General features: G+C 38.8%; 2 protein-coding genes across 4 annotated transcripts; both read left to right on the forward strand.

Annotated features, from left to right (window-relative positions):
* The first annotated feature begins 6 nt into the window (after positions 1-6).
* On the forward strand, positions 7-8,848 carry sgms2a (sphingomyelin synthase 2a). Of its 3 annotated transcripts, XM_069167124.1 has the most exons (7): positions 7-166; positions 485-707; positions 4,299-4,802; positions 5,649-5,766; positions 6,515-6,668; positions 7,257-7,423; positions 8,121-8,848. In XM_069167124.1, exons 3-7 carry the CDS (start codon positions 4,354-4,356, stop codon positions 8,304-8,306), a joined length of 1,074 nt encoding a protein of 357 aa, XP_069023225.1. In that variant the 5' UTR covers positions 7-166; positions 485-707; positions 4,299-4,353; the 3' UTR covers positions 8,307-8,848. The 3 variants fall into 3 exon arrangements, with proteins under 3 accessions (XP_069023225.1, XP_069023226.1, XP_069023224.1); XM_069167125.1 differs by lacking the exon at positions 7-166 and having other exon boundaries at positions 387-703; XM_069167123.1 differs by lacking the exon at positions 7-166 and having other exon boundaries at positions 388-707.
* Positions 8,849-10,345: 1,497 nt separating this feature from the next.
* Positions 10,346-14,551, forward strand: cyp2u1 (cytochrome P450, family 2, subfamily U, polypeptide 1). Its single transcript, XM_069168215.1, has 5 exons — positions 10,346-10,828; positions 11,807-12,457; positions 13,177-13,338; positions 13,576-13,743; positions 13,842-14,551. Exons 1-5 carry the CDS (start codon positions 10,399-10,401, stop codon positions 14,024-14,026), a joined length of 1,596 nt encoding a protein of 531 aa, XP_069024316.1. The 5' UTR covers positions 10,346-10,398; the 3' UTR covers positions 14,027-14,551.
* Positions 14,552-14,620: the final 69 nt, after the last annotated feature.

A 14,620-nucleotide genomic window follows, 5' to 3' on the forward strand; every position in this document is an offset into this window, starting at 1 on the left:
CCACGTCACCGGCGAGGAAGTGACGTTTGGCTATGTCTGAGGTCGCTTCCGGGAAAAACTGATCTGACGTCAGTTTTGTTTCAACGTCCTAACCCAGCACAGTAACAGACTCAGGGACTCAACTGATCTGCAACCTGAAGGGTTCACAGTTGCAAGTGAAACTCCTGTAAATATATAATAATTTCGAATATTTATCTTTTGAGAATTAAAATATGTATTATTACTAATATGGCTATCCGTGGAATTACGTAAAACAATATGATTGACTCGTAAATAAATACGCAAATTTGGAAACTAAATTAAAATAGATTTTAATATTGCATCTCATGTTTGTAATCTATAAAGTTATTTAAACAACAAAAAAAACAGAATTATTTCCATAATAAATGCTGCACTCGCTCACAATAATTAAAATACCACTTAAGAGCGAAATATCTATTTTTAAATCAGCGGAGTTACAGGGTGATGCATATGCTTATTACAGGACAGAGGCACTGAATTAAAGGGGATGCGAGGCAGGAGGCTGGATACATAGATCTGTGAATATGAGGGGCATCAGGGAGGAGCGCTCCCTCAAACGCGAGCGGCAGTGTCAGTCTAACGTAGCAGACCAGCCTGAGAGGAGCAGCGACCAGACAGGGCGCAGCATCGGGGAATCAAGGAGCTGCGACTCCAGGAAGAGGTGCTGGGAGGCCCGAGCAAGGCAGGTAGGATGCTACAAACTGTGCACCATGTGAATGCAGAAAAATCGTCTCGTCGTCGTTATGTGTGGGGTTGGTTATGTTTAATATATGAATAGTGGTATTATTGTGATTTAAAAAAAATATATATTACGTTATACCCTGCGAACAGAATTTTATACTCCTGATGACGTTCAACTTTTTCATCAGTCTTGCATACAGATACGGAAAAATAGCCTAATGTGGATACGACCTAACATCTTTGAATGTTTATTTGTAATATCGGTTCATGTATTCATGTAAACGTTTTATTCTATGGATCGCTTACATGAGCTGGAAGAGTACGTGTTGTGATGATGAAGCATCAGGTGACATACAGTAATGAAAAACTTGTCACAAATCACATCAAAAACACTATCCTATTTCTGAATGCTCCTTCATAAGTCTTTTGCTTTAATTCCGTTTTAATAATTCAGCTGTCATTTCCCAACTGCAATAACTTTGACTGTCTCAGTCAAGTCTAGAGGGCTTAATTACAGGACATGACTGTTGCCCCACCCAGGAGCCCCATATGGAACCTGTTTAACACTGTGTGTGGGGCCACTGTTACACCCCAAAAGTAAACTTCAAAACTGGCTGTGCTGAACACACCATGTGTGACAGACTGCCACCCTGTAATATGTGGGAGGCATACAGTAGACACCCAAACCTGAGCCTGACATTACTGCCAGTATCCACCACACATGTGGTTATGGAATCCAGAATAGTTGGGGTGGGTCCACACAGTGGCACTATTTTTGCTTGCACCGTATGAAATGGGATGTCTTTTCAGAAATATAAGAACAAATGTTTGTTCTGTTCGCAAAGACTGTGTTTTTCTGTTTTGATCAACAGCCTCGGATGATAAACTTGTGTAAAACAGTAATGGAACCCAACATTTGCTCTCCGTCATTCACATGATTGTCCTAACATGTTTAAATGAATATGCAAAAAGTCTATGACTAATTACAATTCTGATACTATAAAATCAAGACCTGCTACTACAAGTAATACTATTTTGATTTCCACTATATTACAGAGACAATACTAACTGGGGTTGAAAGTAACATAAGTTGATTCCTGTTGTTCTGGGTTGTGTACCCTTGTGGTTGAAATGCACTTATTGTAAGTCGCTTTGGATAAAAGTGTCAGCTAAATGAAATGTAATAAGGACAAGAGCATGTTCAACCACTGTCCTGAACAGTTTTACTGGTGCTTTACTTATTTCCAGTCCCTGCTAATTCATGCTGCTCTAACATATTTCAGAGGCCAACATTGATTTACTCTGTGTACTCACTCAGATTATGTTTAGACAATGACATGTATTTGGTTGTACTTCCACATGGATCCATGAGCTCAAATAGAGTATTGAACTGTTGAACTTATTTCCAGTGAAAATAAGTCACAGTTAGCTCCACCTGAACCAGTTAGAACAGTGAAGCACTACATACACATGGAAGTATCACTATTAAAATGCCAATACTATAATATACAGGAATAAAAAGAAAAATCCTGCATAACAAATACTTCTACTTTTGTAACAGAACATTTTTCTCATATTTATCTGCTCTTACCTAAGAAATATGTTGAACATAGTATTATTTACTTGCAATGAAGTATTTTACACAAGTATAGAATACTTAGTCTGCTGCTACTACGACACACAATAATAAGTATAATAGTAATAATAACAATAATAATATTAAACACCTATCTAGTCATTCTTTTGTCACAGATTCATTATTGTTATTAAAAAAAAAACTCAACATGTTGCAATAAAGAAACTTGTCAGATACTTCAGTAACTCTTTAGTGAGACTTTAAACATCCGTTTTGAGCATCTGTTATAAAAACCAAAATAGCATCTGTTATGAAAATAAAAACAGAAGACATGGGAGCACAAAACTAACACTGAAACATACTGAACATGGAGATTCTTAATCTTGTTTCAGAGCAAGTAAAGTCAGCTCTTCACTAGGTCTTGGAGGGCAGGGCCACCTCTTGTGTGACTTATTTTTAACCCTCCCTTTGATGAAGACACTATGCGGAGAGGAAAATGAGTGGACAGCAAGAGAAGCATGTTATTACGAAGGCCCCAAAATGGAGTCAAAACCATGGTTCCCCTGGAGTAAAATACAGCCTTCAAGGCAACCAGTTGACTTCTCTTGAAATAGCTCGGGTGAGTAGAGGCAGCCAAGTTATCCATTACGGCCTGTGACCATGTGGAATAGGGTTTTTTCTCTGCCAGTTTTCCATCACCACCCATCCCTTTAGAGTGATTGGTGCTTTGACCGGTGGGAAAATGCTGCGTACTGTACACTAGGGAGGAGGGGACTGGAAAAAGAGTCTAATGGAGACACTGTGCCCCATGCACAGTATACAGTACAATGTCACAATAAACACTAGAAAATAAATATCTCACTTCTTCTTTATACTGAACACCACACTAATCTTTTAAAAGACTCGGACATAGATATCAAATTAGTGTTTGAATTAGCAATCAATATTTACGAGAACTATGCCCTCAGACCAATTCAAACACTAGATACCTGTCTAAGTGGTTTTACAAATATATTGATAAAAATGTGTTTCTGTTTCCAAACCAGTGGCCTTATGCTGGTTTGACAGATAACTGGTGAATCACCATGCAGTCTGAGACTGCTATAGTCTAGAAATCGTTCAAACTCCTGATGCAAACTCTATGGAAGACCAGCAATAGGGACTTCCTCTTAAATGTCTTTGACATAAACGATCTTGCGGCGTATAATAACCACAGAGATGCAACACAATCTCATGTATCACAATAACATAAGGGACATAGCATTGTAATTAGCTTATATTGTTTGTTTGCTCTTGTTGATGTTGTTTGCCCCTCTTGCTCAGTATTAACAGACCTTATGAACCTTTAAAGCATGCCAGAGTTTTTGTTCTGTAGCCATCAGTTGCATAACAAAGACTGAAACGGTTATGGGTTAGTCAGAGGCTATTCTACTCTAATCCTTTCCCCGCTGCAATAATATTTTCCCAAAATTTGATTCTGTGGAAACTGATACATTCAGCAGCTCTCTTGTATCCAGCTGTGCTCTATTTCTATCCGATCTTTTATCCTGCTGCTAGATTTCTCTCCAAGTAAACATAGCTTTCTGTGTGTATCCCAGATGACATTTATTATGATGCATTTCAGGGCTGATAGCAGTATTCTCTAATCCATTCATGGAGCTATTAAAGGGACGAGAGGCCTTTTAAAATGTGAACGAATGAATATGGTCATTGCAATGGTGCACTCTCAAGTCAATACATGAAAATAGCTCAAAAACAAACCTTTCACTTGCTAATTTCTAAAAAGTTGCATTTTCCTTGGGACCTCTTGGTCCGGACAATTTACAGGTACATGTATTTAAACAGTGCATTAACTCATACAACGACATCTACAATAGCTGGGTGTTAAAACTCAAAAATAGCTTTTCACTGTGAGATGGGGATTTCAGCCATCCCTTGCATTGCTTATCCCTAAAATAAAAATGATGACATGTGCTTTCCAAAGCAGAAGACTTTCATCCTTTTGTTTTCTCTCATGCAGCTAAAAAGCCTCAGTTCAGAGGAGCAGTGCCTGTGGATGGACAGTGCAGGCACCCATGGCATCACAGGAGCTTGTGGATGCGAGAGACTCTGCCACTGATAATCTGAGCCCAGGAATGGAGGGTGGACCTGTGCCCAGCGCCGGTAAAACTTGTCCTGTTCACACTCCAGGTGGAGAGGATACAAAGAGGGCCTTTCGGAAAGGCATAGGAAGGCATAATGACTATGTGAAGATCTCTGTGCCAGAGTCCAAGGTCAACCGTCTGCCCATGGAGTGGTGGAAGACAGCGATCGCTTTCTTCTATGCTGGTTTTAACCTGGTCCTGACAACGGTCGTCATCACGGTCGTCCACGAGAGGGTTCCACCCAAAGAAAGCAGCCCACCTCTTCCTGATAAGTTTTTTGACTATATTGACAGGGTCAAGTGGGCATTTACAGTAACGGAGATCAACGGCATGGTGCTGCTGACCATTTGGATGATCCAGTTGTTCTTCTTTAGATACAAGTAAGAAACATTGGTACTATTAATTGCACATGTGTTTTTCAGCATTATGGGATGTTCTATATTTTATTGATATCAGTTAATCTTTGTGGAGATTGTTGATAACTGGAGAAATACAGAATTTTAAAAAACCATGAGAAAAAAAACATTGCTGCAGAGAGAGTTGATTGGGCAACAGTATTTCCTTTTCATACTATATGTACTCTGTATGGGTTGTAACCTGTCACTGAGCTGTTAGTACCTTCCGATTACTCAGGAAGTTCATCATATTAGTTTACTGCGGCGGCTGTCAGTGAGGAGATTGCATTTCTGTCTTTTCTACTTTGGACAGCTCTCCGTCTTACTCTTCAGAATGAGTAGATGAGTAGATTAGAAAGCAGTCTTCGCTCATTAGAGATTACAACAAAGCCAGATCCTGACTGTTTCAATATAGCTGAAAAATGTATAGTTTAATTAATTATCATGAAGTCTTCCATATCTGGTCACTTGTCTGGGAGCTAGGATGGAACAAAAATTGGTGATTTGCAACAATGCAAGCAAAATGACAAAAAACTATTTAACATTTTTAATGCATACTAGTTGGTCTTTTCTCATTGTCATTATATGCTCTGGTTGATTAAACTCAATTTGACTTGCGAACAAGATCCCTCACTTTGCCTGTACCTGACAACATGTTGAGTAATCACAATGAGCAAGACTGCCTCCAGCATTTTGTTGATTTGAGTAGATGTTTGCCATTTTGTCGATGAAGTACACTTTTTGCACTTCATATACGTTATATGAGAAGTATTGCATAATCAAAAGTTCCATTTATGACTCCATGGCGGCTGTTACTTTGTCCATTTTCAGGTCAATAGCATGCAGACGGTTCTTTTTCCTCATTGGCACCCTGTACTTGTACCGCTGTGTGACCATGTACATCACCACCTTGCCTGTACCTGGCATGCACATGACATGCGCTCCTAAGGTGAGTAGCATGCAAACATACGGAAAGGGTGTGAGCAGTTGTTTCTCACCTATGTACTCTCAGGCACTTCTCAGGCTTGTTTTGCACAGCTACACAAGAGAAAAAAACAATAAAAAAAAAAAAAAAAAGAAGCCACTTGAGGTTTGACTGCCTCAGGAGACCAATGATGTTGTAGTGCATCAGTGTCTGATCAAAACATGCGCTCCTGGCACTTGTTTGCTGGGTGGTATAGTGCAAAAGGATCAGAGGTTAGATGGTTTAGTCGTAGCTTTTTTTCCCCAAAAATTTAAAAGTGGACAGAATATAAAAGCCGTCAGCTACTGTAAGAAGTCTACTCTGTAATTTAGGCAGCAAGTTCAAGAACCAAGATCTTATCACAATTGTATTTTCATTACGTGTCGTTGAAGATACTGCTGAACATTTTTGTTGTCCTGTAATTTCCTGCTGTCGTCACAGGGACATTACCAAGTAACCAGTGGAGACTAAAATGTCAAACTGTTTAACATCACTGGAAATTTTATGTAATTTACTTTTGAACTGTTGTAAGAAAAAGCAAACAATTTGAAGAGATTATGTTAGTCTTTGGACATTGACATTTTTCCCTTTATTCTGACCTTGATTAGAGGAAAGAAGTGATTGCAAACAAACTGGAAGACAAAATAATTGGTAATAATCAGTAATGTAGCGTGAATGTTCTTGCTGATCCGGCATTTATTTCACTCATAACATCTTCCCTCTCCTATATCAGCTTCACGGAGATTCCCAGGCAAAGATTCAGCGAATTCTGCAGCTGATTTCAGGTGGAGGCCTTTCCATCACAAACTCCCATCTCTTGTGTGGAGACTTCCTCTACAGTGGACACACGGTGATGCTCACTCTCACCTATCTCTTCATCAAGGAGTGTGAGTACTCAAGGCTGTGCTTGTTTGTTTTCTTGTGTGGAATAATTTATGGGATTTTACCCTTAATAATACATGAGCTACATTGTGTGTTTGCATTCTCAATTCATACGGGCCACAGATTGTATTATACAGCTACACATGAACCTTCTACAAACTAACACAAATATTGTATTAATATAATCATATTGATATATAATACTATATACTGCTTTTATTTTAGTAATCAAATATTCAGTGTTTGACAGCAGAGAGCTTCTAAAGCTGTATATTTCTGAATATACCTGTATGCTGGATATTTGTTGTAGCTTGATAAAGCATTTAAAAAACCTTTCAAAAAAACGCCAAAAAATATGTTGTTTAATTGAGATTTACAAGCAGCTGTTTTAGTTTCCATTGTCATTAATATTTTGTGTTGCAATAAATTCTTCTGGTCTAGTTATATTTCACTGAAATACCACAGCATGCCTTTTTTTTTTTTTTTTTTTTTTTTTTTTTTTTTTTTTTTTTACAGTTAATACTCGTAAGAACAGAGAACAAATGGATGTTGTTATAAATATTGACGGCACTCTTGTCTTTCCCTCCCTCAAGACTCACCACGGTCGTTTTGGTGGTACCATCTCATGTGCTGGCTGCTGAGTGCTGTGGGTGTGGTGTGCATCTTGGTGGCACATGATCACTACAGTGTGGACGTGGTCGTGGCCTATTTTGTCACCTCCCGTCTGTTCTGGTGGTACCACACCATGGCCAATTTACAGGTCTGAACACTGTGTGTGTGTGTGTGTGTGTGTGTGTGTGTGTGTTAACCTTGTGTATAACCTTGTTATATGAATCATCATGTGTCTCTGCTGTCTCCCTGGTGACACATGGTCCATTTTGTTCTGGGAGTTTACTTTAACTGTTTAAGCTCCATGCAAACACACAAATTAATAATGTTTTATGTTTAAAAGGATTTATTTCACGTATGTAATAATATGTAATATATAGACCATTTTCTTAAGACTGTTTCAAAATGCCTGTATGTAATTTATTGTCACTGTGCCTTCAAAATGGTGAATTGCTCCCTCTACTGGGCAAATTGTAAAAAGACAGTTTTTATGGCACTGCATCAATGCTCAATTATCTTAAAGGTAACATGAAACAATAATATAATGGTTAATATGCTTTACACTTTTACCACAATATTTCCAATCAAGAAGACCAATAAAGTAAAACACAAAAAATACAACAATGGCCATTGATTTTAGTATTATGTTCTATTTCAGTTTGTTCAAACTAATTTAACTGTTTGGAAGTCATACTGTTTATTGTTTGTCACTGGATAGTGGTTCACGGCTACTATGAGGCTTTGGCATTCAGACAATTTATTGGCAAATAGACTGTCTCTGTCTGTTAAACAAGCACTTTTATTGTCCATGATATCACTCTTAAAGAACATTTTTACTGTCTTTACAGACTCTGAAATGCTCGCCCAATAACTACCTCACCAACACCTGGTGGAACCCACTGTTCAACTTCCTGGAGAGAAATGTCCAAATCTCGGTGCCGTGTTCGTACAGTTGGCCCATCACCTGGCCGCCTGCTTGCCTTAAGAACCCCTGCAAGAAGTATTCCATGGTACAGAGCACACGAGAGGAGTGACACGTCCCAGATACCACAGCAGTGTTGCTTGATAATCCAATGAAGGGGCATTTATTCATTCAGTCTTGTCTACTGGACAAGAACATTAATAACAAATGAAAGAAATCTTTCAGCGAAATATGCCTGGAAGGATTATCATAATGTCTTTTTATTTGCAAAGGTGATTTATTCATTGATTAAAGTTCTTTAAGTCTATGTTTTTGTAAATGATACTTGTAATTGCTTCTGGTCAGTTCACACATGAATCAAGTTTTTTGCAAAATACTCGTAGGTTTGTTGCAGTATTGTCAAGACTTTGACTTTGGATCTGCTGCTTTAACTCTTCCATTATCAAAGTGCTTTAGCACATCACAAGGTGCCTTAGTGTGTTACATGTCCGTAGGTGTACCAAAGCTGCCATTATGAATATTTTATTGTATTTCTTTTCTATCAGTTTTATTAATGTTATGATTCATTTTATATTAATTTTAGTAGCCTTCAGTGTGTATATCCCAGCTGTAGTCTCACGTTGTACTATTGTATTAAAATGTAATCGCTTCAGAGGATTGCTTTTGTTTAATTCAATTAATAACTAAAGTAAATTGTTATACTTTAAAGCACAACTATACACAAAAAGTAATTTCTGTGATACATGAAAATATAGTCAAAACCACATGCCTATCCCCATAAAGAACAGTAATGCACAGTGCTGTGTATTTATATTATAAAAAATATGCTGAATATGGATTAAATATTTAACGTGGTTTATTTTCCAAAGCTCTCACATTTTATATTTTAATATATAATTTGAATGTTTATACTAGTTTATACATTAGTAGGAAAAAGTAGTCGAGATGCTTCCCTTTTCAAAGGGGTGGGCTTTCTCATCACTGCTATCATTCAGAGTAGATTTGGACTGCAATCAGACACAGCAACCCAACATATATAGCAACATGTACAGCCTTTTGATTTGATTTGATTTGATATGATTTGATTTGATTTGATTTGACTTGATTTGATTTATTTTGCACAAATTAAAAACACACAAGATCTTACAAAATAAAAAAATTCAGTTCAGTGTAGGGAGAGGCAAAAAAAAAACAGTGGGCTAATTTGGAGCCTCCACCCGATAATATTAAACATTTACAATTATAGAAAATACAAAGTTCATATGCAGAAATAACAACAAAATATAGGCTACAACAATCAAAGCAAAAACAATAAAGTTAATATAAAAGCAAAAAGATATGAGTATGCTGATGGCTGAGAGTGTATATGCGTATATTGCAGTTATGAAACAGCAGTTGAGTTATTTTTTTAAGCACCTTTTCAAGCATTTAATAGAGGAACAGCTTTTTGTTCGATGGGGGAGGCCATTCCATAATTTGGTACCCCTGTATCAAATTGAAAATTGACCTCTGCAGGTGAGAAATTTAGGCGGTAGAAGATCTGAGACTTGAGTGGTAGAGTAAGAGTGAACCTGTGCATTTACTTGAAACTAAGTCTTAAACTGTTCAGTAATATTTCCTTCTTTTGAGTATATTTTTAAAAATAAAGACACATTTTTGAAAAACATTAATATCGTAAATGGTAAGAATTTTGAGTTTCTGAAATAGAAGTAGAGATGGACTATGTGCATCTGATCGGGTTGCAGTCAGTAGATATTGCTCGTTACATTATATTACAAACTAACAAATGGATTAAAGTACTTGCTTAAAAGACAAGCAAGAGTCATGGAGGGTTTTACACCATCTGGCAAACCAAAAGTTGTTGTTACTAATTGTTTTTTACAAATCTAGAAACCATAAGTAAATTGTGTGTTAACCATCGAATGGATTGATTAGAGCTCATAAAGCATAATAAATGGAGCCCTATCAAAAAGTACAAATTCTCTGTTTTTTGCCGGATCGTGGAAAGCCGTGGTGTCTCCTTTAAGACAAAATAAAGGCTGATTTAAACAGACCAATCACAGCAGGCTACAGCACAGTCAGCCAATAGGAGGCCACTAACGGTAAAAACATTGACTCCTGCGGTTTTACAACACAGGAAGTCGTGTTGGAGAATTAAATACCTGAAATGCTCACTGAGTTTATTTTCTTTGAACTCTGACGCCATGGTTTCGCTGTCATGGCTGGGACTTCAGAGCAGCTCGGTTTTTTCACACGTCAACATTGCAGCTTTGATCATTGTCTTGCTGGTGTGTTATATAGTTGCTTTTTATCAGAAACAACGGGACTGCTACAAAAACATCCCTCCGGGTCCGACGCCGTGGCCGGTCGTCGGCAACTTCGGCCACTTTCTCATCCCCTCTTTCGTCCAGAGGAGATTTGGACGGGGGCCAGTCAGAGCGGACGTAAACATCATGGATGTTTTAGCAGAAATGGCCAACATTTACGGAAACGTGTACAGCCTGTTTGTAGGGAGTCAGCTGATTGTTGTGCTGAATGGATACGAAGCAGTGAAGGATGCCCTGTCGAACCATCCCGAGGTGTTCTCCGACAGACCGGACATCCCCGCTGTGACCATCATGACTAAACGCAAAGGCAAGCAAGTGTTTGCATTCAAGGACTATTCCACACCTCAGTGGAGTACAGTCCAAAGGCATGTAACAGACAGACGTGTGTAAACAGGTTCAGCTTTATCAGGCACATAGCTGGAAGGATTGCAATCTGTCAAGCCCTGTGATAAATAATGTTTGTGTGTGTGTGTGTGTGTGTGTGTGTGTGTAAAACAAAAACACGTTCAAATTTGGTTGAATCTAATGAGGTGTAGTTATGTGAATATGGTGAATATGGTCTTAGGATCCTTTATCCTTCCAACATGCTCGGATGAAAGTGAGTTGTGGGCTGTTAACTCTCCAGTTCCTCTCACTGTGTTTGGACCCTGTTTATGTAAACGAAAGCGCAAACGTGTCTTGACTTCCTTGTTTTAAGCATATCGGGGGAACGTAGACGACATGAACGTCTGGACAAAGTTTGAGGCTTGCGGGCCTACTCTTATTGCTCTAATAGCTTTACAACAGTGGACATGGAGGTATGGTTGTGAAAGTGATGGTGGCAAATTGAAGGAGAATGACTGTGCCGGACGGGTGTTCTTGTACTCCTTTAGTGATGATTTATTGAAGTGTGGTCCACAACCTTTCCTCAAGGTAAACATCCAGTCAGTGCGCTTGCAGTGCGTAAGTCAGCACAATCACAAACTTTGGACTACACGTGAATGTCTACAGAGAGGTCTGCACTGACCCTTATGAAACTTGGACACGATGAAATTGACATCACGTGGACACACCGTCATGGAAAGCCTGAACTGACCAATGGCCCGCATCACCAAATATAGGGTTTGGGAAGGACTTTGAGTCTGAAACAATACATGCACCCTTCTGATAAGTCTGTATTTATTAGTGTTATGGTTTGATCAGGTTGAAAATAGACTTAACTGACACTGGACCTGGATGCTCTCTTTACTGGGGTTAATGAAATGAGCAATAAGCCATTTATTCTCTTTGTTTATTTCAACTTCAGGCATAGTCTTTGCACCTTACGGGCCGGTGTGGAGAAAGCAGCGCAAGTTCTGCCACACCATACTCCGAAGCTTTGGCCTGGGGAAGCTGAGTCTGGAGCCTTGCATCCAGCAGGGACTGGCTACCATCAAAACAGAGCTGCTGCGCCTGAGTGATGAGGGCGCTGCTGCCGGCGTGGACCTCACTCCACTGATCAGCAACGCTGTGTCAAACGTCATCTGCTCACTGATCCTGGGTCAGCGCTTCCATCACGAGGACCGCGAGTTCCGCACTATTGTAGACCTGATGGTGCGCGGGCTGGAGATCTGCGTGAACAGCCCCGCAGTCCTCATCAACATCTTCCCGCTGCTCTACTATTTGCCGTTGGGGGTCTTTAAGGAGTTACGACAGGTAGAAAGAGACATCACGGTGTTTCTGAAGAGGATTATTACGAAGCACCGTCAAACATTAGATCCTGACAATCCCAGAGATCTTGCAGACATGTACTTGATGGAGATGTTGGCCCAGCAAGCTGCCGGGGAGAAAGACAGCAGCTTCACAGAGGATTACCTCTTTTATATAATCGGAGATCTCTTCATTGCTGGAACTGACACCAGCACCAATTCAGTTTTGTGGATTCTGCTCTACATGGTGTTACGCCCTGATATCCAAGGTAAAAGAAGCAACGGTCTGTTTGATGTATCCGTTACTGACTGCTTACACACCCTTTGTCAAATTGAATCACTTTGTGTAGTTTGCTGAAGCAAAATTGGCCTCCAGCGGAGTGGAGTTATGTTGCCATCAAATGTGATATTTGAAATCAGACCTCAAATCAGATAATGTCTGATAAAACCCCAGAAAATCATCTCTTGTCCAAATCTGAATTCCTGTTGCAGATTTCTAATGGAACTTTGCACATGTTGTTGATGAATAAACAACATAAAAGTTATAATTTGCACACACAGTAAAAGATTTTACAACAGTACAATTGTCAATAATAAGAGTTTTACATCATTTTAGAGCTTCAAAGTATATTTTCAAGATATTGATGGATAAAAATATAGTTACATAGAAGTGATTGATTTTTTTTTTTATGTTGGCAGACCTTGTTTCCTCATTAATGCAAAGGTCTTGTGGGGAAAAAAGGAACTGGAAATGTGCATCAGAAACCTGTTGCTCGAATACTTCCTGATTTCAACATAAGAACACGTATGGTTCGATGATGCATCTTACCACACATTTAACCACAGTTGGAGAAGTGTGAATTCATATTGCATTTTCATACTTATTTAAGTGCCCTGGAGTCACACTTCATTTCTGCTGAGGTGACTTCATGCATTTTTTATATATGTGTATATATATATAGAGTTTCTCCTACTGTTTTGATTGAAGACAAGGTCCAGGCAGAGATTGATGAGGTGGTGGGCAGACATCGGATCCCGTCTCTGACTGATAAAGGAAGTTTACCTTTTACTGAAGCCACCATCATGGAGGTGCAGAGACTGACGACTGTGGTTCCACTGGGTATTCCTCACATGGCCTCAGAGACAACAGGTAAACAACACCAATATAACCCCACCGCCACCACCCAACCACTCAGATCTCTGTTTTCTCAAAGATAAAAACTACTTGAATGTTATTTATTTGACAATCCTGATGAGGGTAGTTTTAGATTACTTAAAATAAAATTACTAATATTACGATTCACATATTGACAATAATGTATCTAATTTGCTAAGGGGGTTGCATTTAGGTGTGTGTGTGTGTGTGTTTTTTTTTCTCCTTTTTCAGTGTTCAGAGGCTACACTATTCCTAAAGGAACCGTTATTTTGCCCAATCTGTGGTCCGTCCACAGAGATCCGTCTCTGTGGGATGATGCGGACCGTTTCAATCCAGCACGCTTCCTGGACAGTGAGGGGAAATTGCTCAGGAAAGAGTACTTCATACCATTTGGGATTGGTATGCCATCCTTTACTCATCAGACTCAAAGCATTTGTCTCTATATTCATGTATTTGTATGCACCAACATCGTATGATTTCACACCTATACGTCTCAGGTCGCAGGGTCTGCATGGGTGAGCAGTTGGCAAAGATGGAGCTGTTCCTGACCGTCACCAGCCTACTGCAGGCCTTTAAATTCACACTCCCAGAGGGAAAGCCTCCTCCTGCTCAGCACGGACGCTTCGGCCTGACGCTAGCACCCTGCCCGTACACTGTGTGTGTGAGTGCTCGAAACATGTAACAGTGGAGAAGATGTTACGTAAACGGGGTGGTTTGATGCTGAGGACTTCACCAAAGTCCAAAAATGTTTAAAGGTCAAGTTCTCCCGGAGAGACATTTTGAAATATCCGGAAATAATTAAATGTTTTTTTTATTATTATTATTATACGACTGACATCCCAGATTATTTTTGTTGTTGTTGATTTATAGATTATTTGCCTGATTATCCATGAGTTGTTGAGTTCGTAACATTTCAAAAGTATTGACAAATGCTGACCATAAAATGAACACAAAGACAAGGGATGTTTTATAGTTTTTAATTTGTTTTTTAAGTAGATTTAGACTGTTATCAGTTATCAATGCTGTTTATTTTGAATGAATCGGGAAATTCAATAATAAGGTCAGTAATAAATGTTGGATATTCATATTATATATTGTAATATTGTATTAGTTTATGTTTTTATGATTTAAATAAGTGTATTCTGCTTAAAAATTTAAAAACATGTTTCCTTTCAGACTGGATGTATGGATTACTGTAAATCAATAAAAAAAATGTTTTTAATAATAACTACCTGAAGTTATGTTGGATCATGAATGTATATTTTTGGCTTTTTTT

The sequence above is a fragment of the Embiotoca jacksoni genome, unplaced genomic scaffold (genome assembly GCF_022577435.1).
Source record: "Embiotoca jacksoni isolate LCO1_2020_lvr unplaced genomic scaffold, fEmbJac1.0.p SCAF_4, whole genome shotgun sequence".
NCBI classification, from domain to species: Eukaryota; Metazoa; Chordata; class Actinopteri; family Embiotocidae; genus Embiotoca; species Embiotoca jacksoni.

What these genes read in the sequence shown, in the direction of transcription:
- sgms2a (XM_069167124.1), top strand. Translation starts at nt 4,354, where the DNA reads ATGGCATCACAGGAGCTTGTGGATGCGAGAGACTCTGCCACTGATAAT. An exon ending in TTGTTCTTCTTTAGATACAA is followed by an intron (nt 4,803 to 5,648) that starts GTAAGAAACATT and finishes GTCCATTTTCAG; the next exon opens with GTCAATAGCATGCAGACGGT. An exon ending in ACATGACATGCGCTCCTAAG is followed by an intron (nt 5,767 to 6,514) that starts GTGAGTAGCATG and finishes CTCCTATATCAG; the next exon opens with CTTCACGGAGATTCCCAGGC.
- cyp2u1 (XM_069168215.1), top strand. Translation starts at nt 10,399, where the DNA reads ATGGTTTCGCTGTCATGGCTGGGACTTCAGAGCAGCTCGGTTTTTTCA. An exon ending in GTTACGCCCTGATATCCAAG is followed by an intron (nt 12,458 to 13,176) that starts GTAAAAGAAGCA and finishes TTTTGATTGAAG; the next exon opens with ACAAGGTCCAGGCAGAGATT. An exon ending in CATGGCCTCAGAGACAACAG is followed by an intron (nt 13,339 to 13,575) that starts GTAAACAACACC and finishes CTCCTTTTTCAG; the next exon opens with TGTTCAGAGGCTACACTATT.